Source organism: Salvelinus sp. IW2-2015, linkage group LG18, assembly GCF_002910315.2.
Source record: "Salvelinus sp. IW2-2015 linkage group LG18, ASM291031v2, whole genome shotgun sequence".
NCBI classification, from domain to species: domain Eukaryota; kingdom Metazoa; phylum Chordata; class Actinopteri; order Salmoniformes; family Salmonidae; genus Salvelinus; species Salvelinus sp. IW2-2015.
This window is the reverse complement of record NC_036858.1, coordinates 39,319,229-39,333,854: the sequence shown is the minus strand read 5'-3', so window position 1 is coordinate 39,333,854 and position 14,626 is coordinate 39,319,229. Positions and strand designations below refer to the sequence as shown.

Below are 14,626 nucleotides of genomic sequence, written 5' to 3'. Positions count from 1 at the left end.
GGAATGCTATTCTGATATGTCAGTTGAAGAGTTAGACCAGAAAGTCAGCGCCATTAAGGCAAGGATGCCCCATGCGGGCTTTAGAATGGTCAAAGGAAGTCTCAGAGCAATGGGCCATCATGTACAACGGCGAAGAGTTAGGGAGTCTTTGCGGCATGTAGGTGGTGCAGGTATCATTGCCAGAATGATCCAGCTTCGTTGCATTGCTCGGCAAAAATACTCTGTTCCTGCACCCCTGTCTCTCGTCCACATTGATACAAATCAGAAATTGATAAGGTACTAAGATGTATAATGTCTCCATCAAATCGAAGTTATTTAAACTTTTTTATGCTTACTTATTCCTTGACAAATGTTCAATGATGTATGAAATTGGAGTTGTTCTTCATCAACTGGTATACATAAATACTGAAGCAGGTTAATAGGTTAAACATTTCACTTTTAATTCCAATGCTTTTTTTCAAGATATAACAGATAAGTATATTATTTTGTATACATATTGCATATTTCCCATCACCTAATGAACAACCACAATACCAGCCTGGTGTTAAGCTTTCTGTGCTGTGTTGACATATCCTGAATATGACATCTGCTGCTTTAGCTTGAACGGTCATATCTCAGTTATTGTTTTCATATCTACAAAGAAGAAGCTATTTTATTTACTTTCAGAGTGTGAGCTGATCAAGGGGTCAAAAATGTAGATATTGCCAGATGTTCACTGTCCGAGAAACAGGCTGTGGAAGCTTTATTGCTGGCAAAAGTGTCTATAACCAGAAATAATTAAACTGTTCTGTGTTCTTTTTCTCTCTTCCTCGCTGCCTGTCTTGTTGTACATGGAACCTGTTTCACATGGACAGTTTGGAGGAAGAAGGATACACTGTTGAATTTTATCCACCTCTTCTGTGTGGGATATGTGTCCCTACCTCGTCTGTGGGCAGAACTGCAGCATTTCACAGAGAGTTGGAATAATCACCCTTTAAGTACAGAGCTGAACCTGACACCTCACCAGCTGTGGGATATCAGAATCAGAACACCTGTGCACATTTTTGTTTTTACCTTAGCACTACACAACTGATTCAAATMATCAAGTCATCATCAAGCTTCAAGTGGTATTTATGTCTAATAATGACATTATCTTCTATTGTTTGTCCTTATGTGTCTGTTTTTCAGCATAAAGTACTCTTTGGCCATTTAGTGTGGACACCAGGTGAGACCACACACCCCTTCTCCCTATATCCTCTAGGTTATATTAGCTGTGATGGTGAACCCCTCTCGCATCTGAACTGGCTGACACAGAGGGCACAGCATGATCATAGGTGAGAGGTCAGGTCAACAGGAAGTATTATTAAAGAGATGCTTTACKTTGAAATACAGATAGAGATGTAGTAGTCCCAGAGTTATTGATCCAAGGTCAGTTTTGCATTTCACCTCCTGATGATTATGATGACTGACTGTGTGAGAATAAAAAAACAAGGCTTAATCAAGCTCTCTATCAATCTGTCTCTCGTCTGCAGGTATGTTTTGATGTGAGAGAGCAAGCCAGTCCTGTCATCGCCACCTCACCCGCTCTTACGATAACCTTCGGGTCAACTGGGGGCCCAAGGCRGGTTAGGAGATACCGCCAGAGACACTGTAATTGTGATGAACTGAGAGAATATTAGGGTTGCACTGTAAGMCATTAATCATATGCTGTCTGCCTCTGTTCTTACCTCTTTCCCTTTCTGTCTTCTACACCGCTCTCCCCACATAGTCTTTCTTCCTCGTTTTATAATGCACACCATATGTGCATTGAAGTACAGATTGAACTTGTATTTATAATATAATATTACAATGATCATAATTATAATGCATGTATTATGTATTTATAACACCTGTATAATGAACTTCTTTCAATAAAGCGTTTCACATTCTCCACTGGTTGAAATTAAGTATCTCACMGAAATGCTATCCTGTGTCCTCAGATTAATGCAGATGAAGGCAGTTAGATATGCATAGTTTTTTTTCTGTGTATATGAATTACAAATCAGCCTTCACTTAAATCATGTTTCTAGTCTGTTGCATAGTTACAATGTGTAATCATTGATTTCCCAGGAGCAGGAGTAGTAAACACTGTTGAAGTGTATAATTGTAATACATACATGCAGACACAGCATCATTCAAAGAATGGAGTTTGATACACCTGGTATTGGATACGACTGAAAAAAATAATGTCTCAGAGTCATATCTGAACCACACCTTTATTTGCCAAGGAAGAGTACATGATCATTGAATATATTCAGTGTACAGGCTACAATGTGGGGGATCTCATGCGTGGTAATAACTACAGTACATGTTTATAGGACTTGCATCCTTGGCACAATAAAGTTATTATATTCCACTCAATACATAGGCTTCATTAATACCATTCAGACTTGAAGTTGATACAACAACTATGATAGCTGAGGTACATAGATTGGTATGAATATTAGTTCAGAACCTAACATTTCAGGGTCCATACACAGATCGGCTACATACTGTAGCTAGCTACACATCCATAGGCATACAGTTATTTTTATCCTCCACTACACAATAAGCAAGTAAATAGTTAGCTAGCTATGTTACTTCAGCTGCATTGCACGGCAAGGCAAGCTTACACAATTGAACATTCAATTTGCAGTAAATGCTTAATCTAGCTAGATTCTTTACATCCACGGTTTCCCAAGACGACAGCCTGGTTTTCTCAGGAGTCTRTAAAACATTAAACAACACGAATTACAATGTCATACTGTACTCATATCATAACACCAGCTAGCTAGCTGGCTAATGTTAGCTCYTCAGTTAACTTGCTAAATCMCATTTTTAGCTTGACTCGTTATGACGTTATAACAACTTACATCTACTTCCCCGTAATGTTTTGTCAGCCATCGTTGTTGAAGAAAGCTCCAGGGACGGGTGGCACGCGTCAAATTCGTCATTGGAAACACTCGATATGATTGGTTATATAAAAACCTTGGGATCCAAATGCATAATGAGAGCTCTACCTCCCCCTTGTGGCGGTCTGGAGCAATGAAGCCGTGACGCTGGGTACCTCTAAGTCCCGCGGTGTACGCTCAACTTTTAAAGGAGGAACCACAGTACATCTGATTCTGTAGCCGTTCTGCCCCTCAAGGGTTCTAAGCATGTTTACCAGTGTGTAAATAGACAGTGCGAAGGCATCAGAGGCTTCTGTGTCTCCAAACTCGACAGTGGGTTCAGAATGGTGCCTATCTCACATTAGACGAGTTGGTGGAACTGGCCATACTTATCCTGCAGGGCTTGTCAGAAAGCAGTGTAAGGCCTTGAGTCTTGGATGAAGGCCTTTGCAAGCCGGAATGCACTGAGTAGCACTTGATACTTATACTGCTCATTCAGGTGTCTTGATTGCAGGTTAACATAAATGTGAGTGGTTACAGGATCAGGCACTAGATCAGACACTAATTCCTACTTCATAGTAGGGCCGTTCGAAAATGTATTTTTAATTTTTATTAGAAAGGCTTTCTTGAACGTGAACGTTCATGTGCCTTAAAGAGTGACTGCCCCTAAAACGCAGCTAATCCCTTTCAAAATGGCCTATGTGGCATTAATATAAGTCAGAAACACGTATTTGAGTGTCGAAATTTACTATAAAGTATTAAATAGGATCATTTTGGTCATATACTCAGCCTGGTCTAAAACGGAGATTGGAACCTCAGTGCATCACAACGCGTAAAGGAAGGTTGGGAATGGATTACAATTATGTCAACAAATCATGCCCCCTTTTGCCAACTCCACATGCAAATCGCCCCTCTTCCCTCTTCGCTTCCCTTCATTGAGGGGGTTTGATTAATCTGTCCCAGGCATGTTTTGCTTGCATTTGTTTTGGAACTGGCCTGCCTTCCAGGTGTGAGCCAGATGCCCCGTTCAAAGCCGATGACGGAGTCGGCTCAAATCAAAAGTGACGTAATTAGCACGTGTTGTAATGAGTAGGATTATGTGTTTTCACATGCAAACGTGATTGCTTTTGATAACAACGCTTTATCTGCCTTCCAAATAAAAACTAGTTCAAACATATGCACTGAAGAAGAATATAAACGCAACATGTAGAAGTGTCAAAGATTTTACTGAGTTACAGTTCAGGAAATGAGTTAATTGAAATAAATTCATTTGGCCCAAGTCTATGGAATTCACATGACTGGGAATACAGACAAGCATCGGTTACAGATACCTTAAAAAAAAGTAGGGGCGTGGATCAGAAAACCAGTCAGTATCTGGTGTGACCACCATTTTCCTCATGCAGCGCGACACATCTCCTTCGCATAGAGTTGATCTGGCTGTTGATTGTGGCCTGTGMAATGTTGTCCCACTCCTCTTCAATGGCTGTGTGAAGTTGCTGGATATTTGCAGGAACTGGAACACTCGATCCAGAGCATCCCAAACATGTATGCAGGCCGTGGAAGAACTGGGACATTATCAGCTTCCAGGAACTTTTTAATGATCCTTGCGACATAGAACCGTGCATTAACATGATGTCACGACTTCCACCAAAGGTGGCTCCTCTCCCTGTTCAGGCGGCGCCTGGCGGTCGAGATCTGACAAATGAGGTGATGGCGGTGGATGAATGGCATGACAGTGGGCCTCAAGATCTCGTCACGGTATCTCTGTGCATTCAAATTACCATCGATAAAATGCAATTGTACTCTTTGTCTGTAGCTTAACGCCTGCCCATACCATAACCCAATCGCCACCATGGGGCACTCTGTCCACAATGTTGAAATCAGCAAACTGAAATATCACATTTACATAAGTATTCAGACCCTTTACTCAGTACTTTGTTGAAGCACCTTTGGCAGCGATTACAGCCTCGAGTCTTCTTGGATATGACACTACAAGCTTGGCAGACCTGTATTTGGGGAGTTTCTCCCATTCTTCTCTGCAGATCCTCTCAAGCTCTGTCAGGTTGGATGGGTAGCGTAGCTGCACAGCTATTTTCAGGTCTCTCCAGAGATGTTCGATCAGGTTCAAGTCCAGGCTCTGGCTAGGCCACTCAAGGACATTCAGAGACTTGTCCCGAAGCCACTCCTGCACTGTCTTGGCTGTGTGCTTTGGGTCACTGATGGAGGCCACTATGTTCTTGGGGATCTTCAATGCTGCAGAAATGTTTTGGTACCCTTCCCCAGATCTGTGCCTCGACACAATCCTGTCTCAGAGCTCAACAGACAATTCCTTCGACCTCATGGTTTGGTTTTTGCTCTGACATGCACTGTCAACTGTGGGACCTTCCAAGTCATGTTCAATCAATTGAATTTACCACAGGTGGACTCCAATCAAGTTGTAAAAACATCTCAAGGATGATCAATGGAACCAGGATGCACCTGAGTTCAATTTCGAGTCTCATAGCAAAGGGTCTGAATACTTATGTAAATAAGGTATTTCATATATATATATWTTTTTTTGCTTTGTCATTATTGGGTATTGTGTGTAGATTGATGAAGATGTAATGTAACAAAATGTGAACAAAGCGAATGGGTCTGTATGTACCTATCTACCTCAATTACCTCGTACCCCTGCATATCGACTGGTACTCTGTTTATATAGCGAAGTTATCGTTATGCATTGTGTATTTATTACTCGTGTTACAATTTTTCTATTATCTCTGCATTGTAAGTAAACATTCCACTGGTAGTCTACACCTGTTGTTTATGAAGCATGCGACAAATACAATTTTATTTTATTTGATACATTTTATATTACTGGTATATTTACTAGTAAACTACCAGAATTTTGGTGACGTTATTATTTTGTTGTTCAATTTTATCACATGACATCTAATGGCCTTTTTGGGTACTTCAGATTATCTCTGTGTGGCTTTATCACATGTAAAATATATAAACTAATAAAATAAACCCGTAAAACATTATCCTTAATATTAAACCATCAACCTTGTGAATTCAATTGGTGTTTAATATTAGGGTTTCAGCATGAAATAATATATTTATATTTTACACACTTATTTATTTTACTATGTCTTTGTTGTAAATGTGTTTGGGCCAAACTGGTGGCAGTTGTGAAAAAAATCAATGGAAGATAATGCCATTGTTGATTAGATGCCTTTTCATAATTAAGCCTATTTTCTCTTGAACCATATGGTCTATCCACTAAAACACATAAAACATTTATACTATATATGAATAATATATATATTCTTAAGTTATTCAAGTATAAYTTACCAAAGTTACCATAGATTGCCATAGACGGAACATTAAGTTTTGCAACCTTCTGTTTGCTTGAATGTGAGTATTTGAATATGTATTTGGTTTGTGTGTGTGTGTGTGTCACCGATGCTGTAATTTGTTTACTGGAACCAAACTTTTGATTCCAGCTAACATACAACCAGCTAACATAGAAAAGCTCATCCATTGTTTAAAAATGGCCTTTTTGCCTTTGTGCAGATTGCCATGTCTCATTTTCGATTAATTGAAAATGATACTTTTTTCAAAGTATCTATCTTTTTTRAAACAAGTCTTGCAGAGCTGGCTACAATTTCAATTTCATCCCCCTGAAAAGATAGAACAAATATTACAACAAATATTATGGCTGAACTCAAATGTGCTGGTTGATAAAATACCTGTATTTATGGGAAAGTTTGTTTGAAAAGGGTATTTTGTTCTTAAATTATATTGTAAATTGTAATGGTAGAGTTATGTCCTTCATGGAGTTATCAGAATTGTACGGGAAGGMCTGCTCAATCCAAGATTACAATCAAACAATTGATTACAGCATTGCCCCAAAAATGGAGGAGGCGGGTGGCAGCGGGAGGAGGTAGGGAACTGGTCTGTCTGCCCAATATAAAGGATCAAAACTGGCTGAGGAATAAAAATAGCATAAATAGGAAAGTATACCAGTTTCATTTGAGGACCAGGATGTTGACAACTGTGCCATACTGATTGCAAAATAGTTGGGAAGAGATTTTTGATGTACCGATTCCATGGTACATATATGAGTTGATATATAAAACAATGCAAGATTTAAGACTTCGTGCTTTTCAGCTAAAATTATTATATAGAATTCTTGCCACCAACAAAATGTTGAATATTTGGAGCATAAAATCATCAAAGCTCTGCAGATTTTGTTGTGAGGATACAGAATCAATAGACCATTTATTTTGGTATTGCCCTCAGGTAGCCTGATTCTGGTCTCAGGTTCAGGAATGGCTGAAAATGCATAGCATTGATCTTAAATTGACCCTAGAAATAGTACTGTTAGGAGATCTGGAGAGACCGGGTCACTTATATTACTAATATATTAATAATCTTAGTTAAAGTATTTATCTTCAACACGCKATCTGTAAATTCTATTTGATTAGATAGATTGAAATTGTACGTTAAACATCATAGCATAGTTGAAAGATATGTGTTGCGTAGAAACACGAAGGGGGTGGTCAGCAGAGATAGATGGGATGGGCTGAGTGAAGCTGAGGGTTGGTGTGTGGAATTGGAGACAAGTGGGAGTGGAGTTGCTGTGTGAGAGAGWGAATGATGGTCAAAAGATAAAGGAGAAAAAAAGTCAAAATAAAACATAATAAAAGTACAGTTGAATGACACTAAGTGGCAGTGCTTTTACAACTAATGCCGGTTTGCCTGAGGCTGATGCCGTGCAGGTGTTTGTACACATGCATATACACACACTCTCATTCAAATAAACACATACAAGAACACACACATACATGTAATAGTGCCAGACATGCACACAAACATATAAAGTAGGRATTGCTGTTATGATTTRAGTTGTCCTTGATGTTTAAAGGTTTGCATTGTTGTTTGSTGTTTTCTTCTGTCTTTTCCTTTTTTCTCTTTAGTTCATTCTCTTGGTTGTTGGTGCATTGGGGGTGGGGAATGGAATTAATTGTATTTTTTATATTTTTTCTTCCGGGGGGGGACTGTGGGAGGGGTCTTGAATGGTTGAGGGACAGCTATTGGGGAACTTTGGGGGGATCTTGGAGGGTTTGGGTTTCACAAGCTTGTGATCATGAAAAAGGAAACTATGACATATATTTTATATCACTATCATGCATACGCACCCTCACACATAAGGATTGCTCTGTTGCAGAAAGACTGATACATGTTTGATAGTGTCTTGATGCTGTATTGTTTGTCCTTCATGTTCTAATACRTTAATGTTACCCCTTCCTTGTGTTTTTTGTAATAAATAATTAAAAATAATAATTAAAATAAATAATTAAAAAATACTTTGAAAGGTTCACTGACATCTGTCAATCAATCAATTAATCAAGTTTATATGATATCTGTTTACATAACATTTTCTTACAGAGCTCCAAAGCCAGTAAACAATATTAAACATATTTAGATGTTTTTTTTCTTCTTAAGGTTATTTTGATGTCGAACACACCAAACATAATACTCTATCAAACTATGTAATGATTGGTATTAAAAATCAAGTACATTCAAATCTGTCTATTTTTATTTTACAGTCTGTTTTACTAATAAACCTTAAAAACAGACATCCACGTTCTGTACTTAATGCTTATTACTGATCTCAAGACTTGTAGCCTATTGATTTCTCTCTCCCACCCCAAATAGTGATTATGGCTTTGAGAGGCAGAGTGATGGAGGATGCACCCCTGTCTTTTGGTTTGTTCCATCCTCCGTGGCCACAGACTGCACCACTGGGGCCAGCTTCCTCAACACTACTGGGTATGGCAAATCTTCATTTAAACATTATGTACTGCTTAACTAGTCAGAAATGCACTCAAAAGAAAGTACACTATTAGAGATCCCTTCAGCAAAGTTGACAGTATATTTTCTTGTTTTATTTTTTCATATGTATTTAATATAGAGTATGGGCTGTCTAGTTATTTATGTCTGTATGTGTGTATGTTGCAGATACCGTAAGGCTCTGTCCAATAACTGRACTGCGGTAACCCTGGGGAAGTATAGCCCTAGGAGCCAGAGGTGTCCCCGCCAGGCCCCGAGAGGTCTGCAGCTGGTCACCAGTGAGGGGACACTTACAGCCACCATGGGGGACAACATCACCTTCCTGGTGTTTCTGGACGAGGTAATSTCTGGAAAGTTTCTTAGACATCTTATCAACTATTGAAAGCATGTGCTGGGTCGTTCCACCAATTGTGTGCCTTTTGAGTAGCGTAACTTGGTGATACATTTTTTWAATAATAATCTGTCATAAAGAGCACATATTCAACTTAGATAACAAACATGTTTTGCCATTTCAAGAGGTTAATAAAAAAAGACAATAGCAAGTGCCTATTAAGTGCCAAGTAAAGTAACAGGGTTGACGATTTCATCTTAAATCAGCCATAAATCCTCTTTTGACAGGGGAATAGAAGCTTGTTGTGTGCAACAGGGAGGGGAAATTGAATGCAAGCTTCACCCAATAAAAAATAAAAACATTTCTAGTCTGTCAATCTATGGGCAAAGACAAACATACACATGACAAGACACYCACTCTACACGCAAGTACACATGGATTTTGTATTGTAGATACAGTATGTGATAGTAGAGTAGTCGCCTGAGGGAGCACACTTAATGTGTTGTGAAAAGTGATATGAAATGTAATGTCATGTGATATTTTTTATTTTATATAACTGCCTTAAAACTTCTTATGGCTGGGCGCAGTATTGAGTAGCTTGGATGAATAAGGTGCCCAGAGTAAACTGCCTGCTACTAGTCCCAGAAGGGAAGATATGCATATTATTAGTAGAGTTGGATAGAAAACACTCTGAAGTCTCTAAAACTGTTTGAATGATGTCTGTGAGTATAACAGAACTCATATGGCAAGCAAAAACCTGAAAAAGAATCCAACCAGGAAGTGGGAAATCTGAGGTTTGTAGGTTGCCTATCCAATATACCTAGTCTTTGGGGTCATATTGCACTTCCTAAGGCTTGTATGTTTGAGGAATTTTAATTATGAGATTTCTGTTTGAATTTGGCGCCCTGCACTTTCACTGGCTGTTGTCATGTCGATCCCGTTAACGGGATCTCAGCCATAAGAAGTGTTAATGTTGCTGGACATCCTTAATAAATACAAATAGGTAACAGGGTTGATGTGTTATGCTCGACCCACTCAGTTTTCCACCACAAAACAAGAGAAAATGGCCAAAAAGAGTAGAACCAGCTCACCTGCTTGGACTTTAAGATGTTCCGTCTTTGTTTTTTGTTTTATATTTAAAAAAGGAATAATTTCAATAATTCCATATTAAAACGAGAGTTCAGTTCACGTAACAGGGTCAACCTTAAAATTATGAACAGGTAGTTTTTTTAACGTTAAAAGTAATCACCAATCACATTAAATGAACTAGGGCTTTACAATTATGGGGACAACTTTGAGAAATGTTTGGGTAAGTGGGTTAAATCTTACTAGAAGTCACAGATCAAAATGCTGAATATATCAGAATTATAAAATTTTACATGTGGTCTATATTAAAAGGTACTTCATTTAATATAACAGGCTGCTAAAATTCAATATCTTTACTTAAAATATCAAAGGGATGCGAAAGTCACTCATTTCGTGGTATGACCCTGCTATGAATGGGCATATCTAGATGTTATGTATTTGCCGRCCTATAGTATACATTTACGTATACATTGGTTTACTCTCAATCGTCAACCAATGGATTGAGATGAGCTGCAGTGCATCATGTTGTACATTTTGTTGATTCATAGAGCCTTGATGGTTGTTGTCAAACACTTGTAGCCATTGTCGTATAACAGTTGTCACATATAACAATGTATTTCTACATGCAGAATGTGTGTAGGATATATAAATAAATATATGAATATATGTATTTAAATTGTGCTAAACATGCACACTGCGGCCATTTTTTATCTAATCATAAACATGTTTCCATTGGTAGAGTGATGGCTCCACAACAAGTATAACATTGGACTTTGGAGATGGGACGGCCATGTCCTACGCTAACATCAGCTCCATAGAGGATGGAGTCAAACATATATACAATAAAGTGGGCATTTACCGAGTGGCTGCCACAGCACTCAACAGCCTTGGCTCTGAGAGAGTCTTACTATATCTACATGTTACCTGTAAGTGAAACAGCAATGAATGACTGATATAATTCATTTACTATAGAATTACAGGTACTCTTTGCAACATTTCTACCCGTAAAAAAACTCTGTTAATGATGCAACTGCAGTAGGAAAGGAATACACTTCCATGAAAGGAAACACTTGTATTTTATTTTATTGTAGGTCTACTTGAGCAAGTGCAGCTTTCAGCTCCCTCGGTGGTTGTTAGGAATGAAGCAGTGAATCTATCAACAGTCCTAAAGCCAAGTTACGTTGGAACAGTCACCTACTATTGGTGGTTCAACAACCACACTGAGGTCAGTCAAGAAGTCCACTGTATCTTAAAACTTCACAGATTTACAGAACTTTACTTACCTCATTTACCATATTAATTGCAATATTGTGTATTGTATGGACAAACCTAACTTTAGTTTGTGACATTCTCTCTCTCTCGCTCTCTGTCAAACTCTATCACTCTGTCTTTTGTATGTGTGTCAGCCTGTTATGACTTTAGTGGGAGGAATGTCCTTCACCTTCTCAAAGGAGGGAACCCATACTGTCACCGTGCAAGTGTCAGTTGGTAACACCGTCCTTCAAGACAAAATAACTGTTGCTGTCTATGGTAAGGTATTTGAAATGACTCATCTCTAAATGACAGAGGTGTTATATGTTTCTAACATCCAGGTGGTAAATGTTCTGTGATATAAAATACTGACTGTGATGCGACCAATAAAAGGTGATTTGAACATTTAGATGTTTAACGCTTAATCATTTATAACCTCTTATGATCTATTAACAGTTTCTCTCTTATTATCTAGTATTTATCACCATTAAATATGTGTCTTGTATTTTCCTGTAGAACATTTCAAGTCACATGTTTTAGCCTTCTCCTCTAATCTGGAGGCCTTCAATCCTGGTGTGGCTGAATGGAGGCAAGACATCAGTAGAGTGGTCAAGGACTCCATGGTCCAAGTGAGTTCTCCTGTACAGTACTACTACAGAACTTCTTACCAGTAAATTACTGCGATTACAGTAACTAATTGGTGCACTCTGATGATGATTTCAAGTAATTCTAACAGCATTGCAAACAACTTGGTAGCAAATTGTATGTCATGATGCTTCRCTCACTGAATTCACTGAAGTTAGCTGGTAAAAATTACTAGCAGTATACGATTTCTAAGTGCCACAAATCAGGTTATGTCCCTATAAGTATTTGGCCTAATGTAAATAGCACGTAGAGTGTACCATATAAGGCAAAGTGTTTCCAGTCTCCTCCATTGTCTCTCTCAGGATGTCAAGAGGCACATTGGGTTACATAGAAGGCCTGGCTGCTGAGCTATATATACACCACACACTGGCTTTCTGTCTTGTCAGCTATGACCATGTTTTATACCAGGAAACTGACTGGGTTGTTACAGCGCAAATGCACTTAAAAAGGCCTGCTCTTTACTAAAGACTGTCAAAATGAACTTGCATGTTTGGGCTGATTTGTGCATTATCTCTTGCCAGTGACTGGTACTTAGTCAAATGACATCTGGAAGAAAAAAGAAAAAAAGCTGGTGCATTTAGGCTTTTCCACAGTTACGTACAGTGCAGTGCTATATGACAAAATGTAATGAAAATATAGGAGAAACTGAGATGCCAGATGTATTTTTTATTTTTTTTCATTACTTTTTCATTGAAGGTCACAGGGATCAGTGGAGAGCAGCTGCTAGTGTCAGTGCTCCCAGGGTTGCCAACGGCAGCAGAGTTTTGCATCGTCCCTGGAAAAAGGTCAACAGAGGGGAGAATGGATGGAAAAGTGACACATTTAGAGCAGGTAATGTATCACCAGACTATAAAGTCTTAAACGATTTTGAATTATTATTATGGTTCTACCCATTTACTTCCATTTATATAGATCCATTACTTGAATTATGCTGTAGTTAGGCCTACAGTACCTCAATGTTAAATTAAGCAAGTAATAACAGCATCACTAAATAGCAGCATAATGTGAAAACACATTTCCCCTTGATTATATTCTTCATATCATGGTGGGTTCATCATTTGCTCATAATTAGTTTTTCTCTTTTCGCTGCTTTAATCAGACATGCATATGGAATCTACTGATCCTTTATTAGATATTCAAGCGCAACAAAATTGCATTTATTTACACACTTCCACCACTAGAGYGCAATGTCTTCCCATCAAAATAACAGAACCTCGCTCTTGAAAAGCTGCATTCATCTCAGTACATCATTGCAACCTAAACTGTAGCATCACAATTTATTTCACATAACTCATTTCTAACCATTATAAGTTAATAGCTCTAAGACATACTATACTTATCATTCACTCCATCATAAAGGGTTTGCTTCGAATATAATAACTAAGATGCTGGACCTGGGCTCTAATGGTTTTTACAGCTATATAATTCTTGACATTCTATAGAGTTGATAAAACACYCCACGTTTTCATCTGCCTTTCAGCAGCTCAATCGTATAGTAAAATTGATATCCATTTCAGTCCACCATCAGACACTTTTATTCTGCATGATCTGTTACAATCCTGGATACACTTATTTGCATATGTTGCAACATGTAAACGTAATTCCAGTGGCTCGCAGTTAGTCTTGAACTGAGTTAATAGGTATTTAATTAAAATGATGCATCATGTAATTGGACACATCAGAGGAGACTAGTGGCGGGGCAGCCTGAGTTGGGAATTAGGCGGATGTATTTATCTATAGCCTGTCTGAATACCTGGCAAGACCTCACAGACAATTGGTTGATATATCTTAGTTCACTATTGCACATCTTCTTATGTCGTGTGTGTGACATGGCGTGTGTGTGCACGTTGGGTTTGTGTGTGTCTGTGTGGTGGGGGGGGGGTGGTGATGTCTGGCACAGCTTATTAAAATGTGTTATAGATTTACTGACCCTGATACGCCACTAGAATAAAAAGTAATTATTCATACAGTGTAGAGCAGTCTATTTTTAACCAGTGGAAAGATTTTAGAAAGAGCGAGATGGAATTAGTGAGCCATGGCTAAGGAGTCAAATGGGTTTTGGGAAGGCATTCTGGTCTCTTGTTAAATGGTTTCTGGTAAATTGTTAAATTACTGCTTTATCTAGCTGTGAACCCTTAATGAAAAAAGCYGGCTTCTGGCAAACAGTTGTGGCAAATCTTTGGCCAATTTTCAAAAAATTGCTCATATTTTCATATGCAAATTAGTTTTTGTCACTGGTCTACACACATTACCCCATAACGTCAAAGTGGAATTATTTTTGTAGAAATTTTCACCAATTTTCTWTTTTTTTAAAGCCGAAATGTCTTGAGTCAATAAGCATTCAACCCCTTTGTTATTGCAAGCCTAAGTAAGTTCAGGAGTACAGATTTGCTTAACAAGTCAAATATAAAATGTTGCATGGTCTCTGTGTGCAATAATAGTGTTCAACATTATTTTTTAATGACTACCTCACCTCTGTACTCTACACATAGAATTATCTGCAAGGTCCCTCAGTCGAGGAGTGAATTTCAAACACAGATTCAACCACAGAGACCAGGGAGGTTTTCCAATGACTTGCCGATTGGTA

At 38.4% G+C, this 14,626-nt stretch overlaps 1 protein-coding gene across 1 annotated transcript in view; it reads left to right on the top strand.

Annotated features, from left to right (window-relative positions):
- The window catches only part of LOC111978322 (VPS10 domain-containing receptor SorCS1-like), an 87,623-nt gene that overhangs the window by 55,138 nt on the left and 17,859 nt on the right, over positions 1–14,626 (top strand). Inside the window, exons 17-23 of the mRNA XM_024008322.2 lie at positions 8,592–8,705; positions 8,895–9,066; positions 10,883–11,069; positions 11,235–11,368; positions 11,550–11,673; positions 11,911–12,023; positions 12,736–12,870. Of these exons, the coding sequence (XP_023864090.1) occupies positions 8,592–8,705; positions 8,895–9,066; positions 10,883–11,069; positions 11,235–11,368; positions 11,550–11,673; positions 11,911–12,023; positions 12,736–12,870 (979 nt within the window). The remainder of the gene's footprint in view (positions 1–8,591; positions 8,706–8,894; positions 9,067–10,882; positions 11,070–11,234; positions 11,369–11,549; positions 11,674–11,910; positions 12,024–12,735; positions 12,871–14,626) is intronic.